Source organism: Charadrius vociferus, unplaced genomic scaffold, assembly GCF_000708025.1.
Source record: "Charadrius vociferus isolate BGI_N301 unplaced genomic scaffold, ASM70802v2 scaffold1451, whole genome shotgun sequence".
In the NCBI taxonomy this organism is placed as follows: domain Eukaryota; kingdom Metazoa; phylum Chordata; class Aves; order Charadriiformes; family Charadriidae; genus Charadrius; species Charadrius vociferus.
The window spans coordinates 113837-114515 of NW_009646629.1; the positions used below are offsets into that span (position 1 = coordinate 113837).

Consider the following 679-nt stretch of genomic DNA (forward strand, 5'->3'; position numbering starts at 1 on the left):
TTCCAGACCCCGTGTCTGCACCCCGGCGTGTGTGGCGGTGCCAAGATGGGGATGCTGGAGCACCAAGAGCCCGTGGCTGCCCGCACCCAGGGGTCAGCGCGGTCCCTTCTCCCCGCACACCGCATCTCCCTCTGCACCCACAGCCCCGCTCCGGAGCTGCGTGCTCTACCCTCGCCCCAGGAGAGCAGAGCTGGCGTAAAACCACATCCCACAGCGTCGCAGAGGACTAATCGGTGCTACCGTGAAGCCCGGAATTGATTTTACACCCAACCCCGGCAGTGGGGCAGCGCTCTGTCCGGCACCCGGCACGGGCCCGAGGCCGCGCCACTCCGCAGCGCCATCGCCGGGGCTGCAAGGCACCGCAACGCGTATCCCTTCGGTCCCTGGGGCTGCAAATTAATCGACCTTATTCAATTAACCCGCGGTCGGTAACGCGTGGATTAACTGGGAGAGCTGCGGGGGGAGAGGGGAGCGCTGCCCTTACGAGATGGTGCTCCTCAGCTCCTGCAGCAGCGTGCTCGACGCGGTCGCGCCGCCCCGGGAGCCGCTGGGTGACAAACTTCCCTTTTTGGAGGCTCGGGCGCTCAGCTCGTCGTCAGCCATGACATTTGGTTCCTGTTGGGAGGGGAAAGCAAAAAATTCAGCTAAAATAAAAGGGGAAGAAAACCCCTTCAGAGTC

General features: G+C 63.6%; 1 protein-coding gene across 1 annotated transcript in view; it reads right to left on the reverse strand.

Annotated features, from left to right (window-relative positions):
* RFX5 (regulatory factor X, 5 (influences HLA class II expression)) overlaps positions 1-603 on the reverse strand; it is a 13542-nt gene extending 12939 nt beyond the window's left edge. The window contains exon 1 of the mRNA XM_009888145.1: positions 485-603. Within this exon, the coding sequence (XP_009886447.1) occupies positions 485-603 (119 nt within the window). The remainder of the gene's footprint in view (positions 1-484) is intronic.
* Between the last annotated feature and the right edge of the window lie 76 nt (positions 604-679).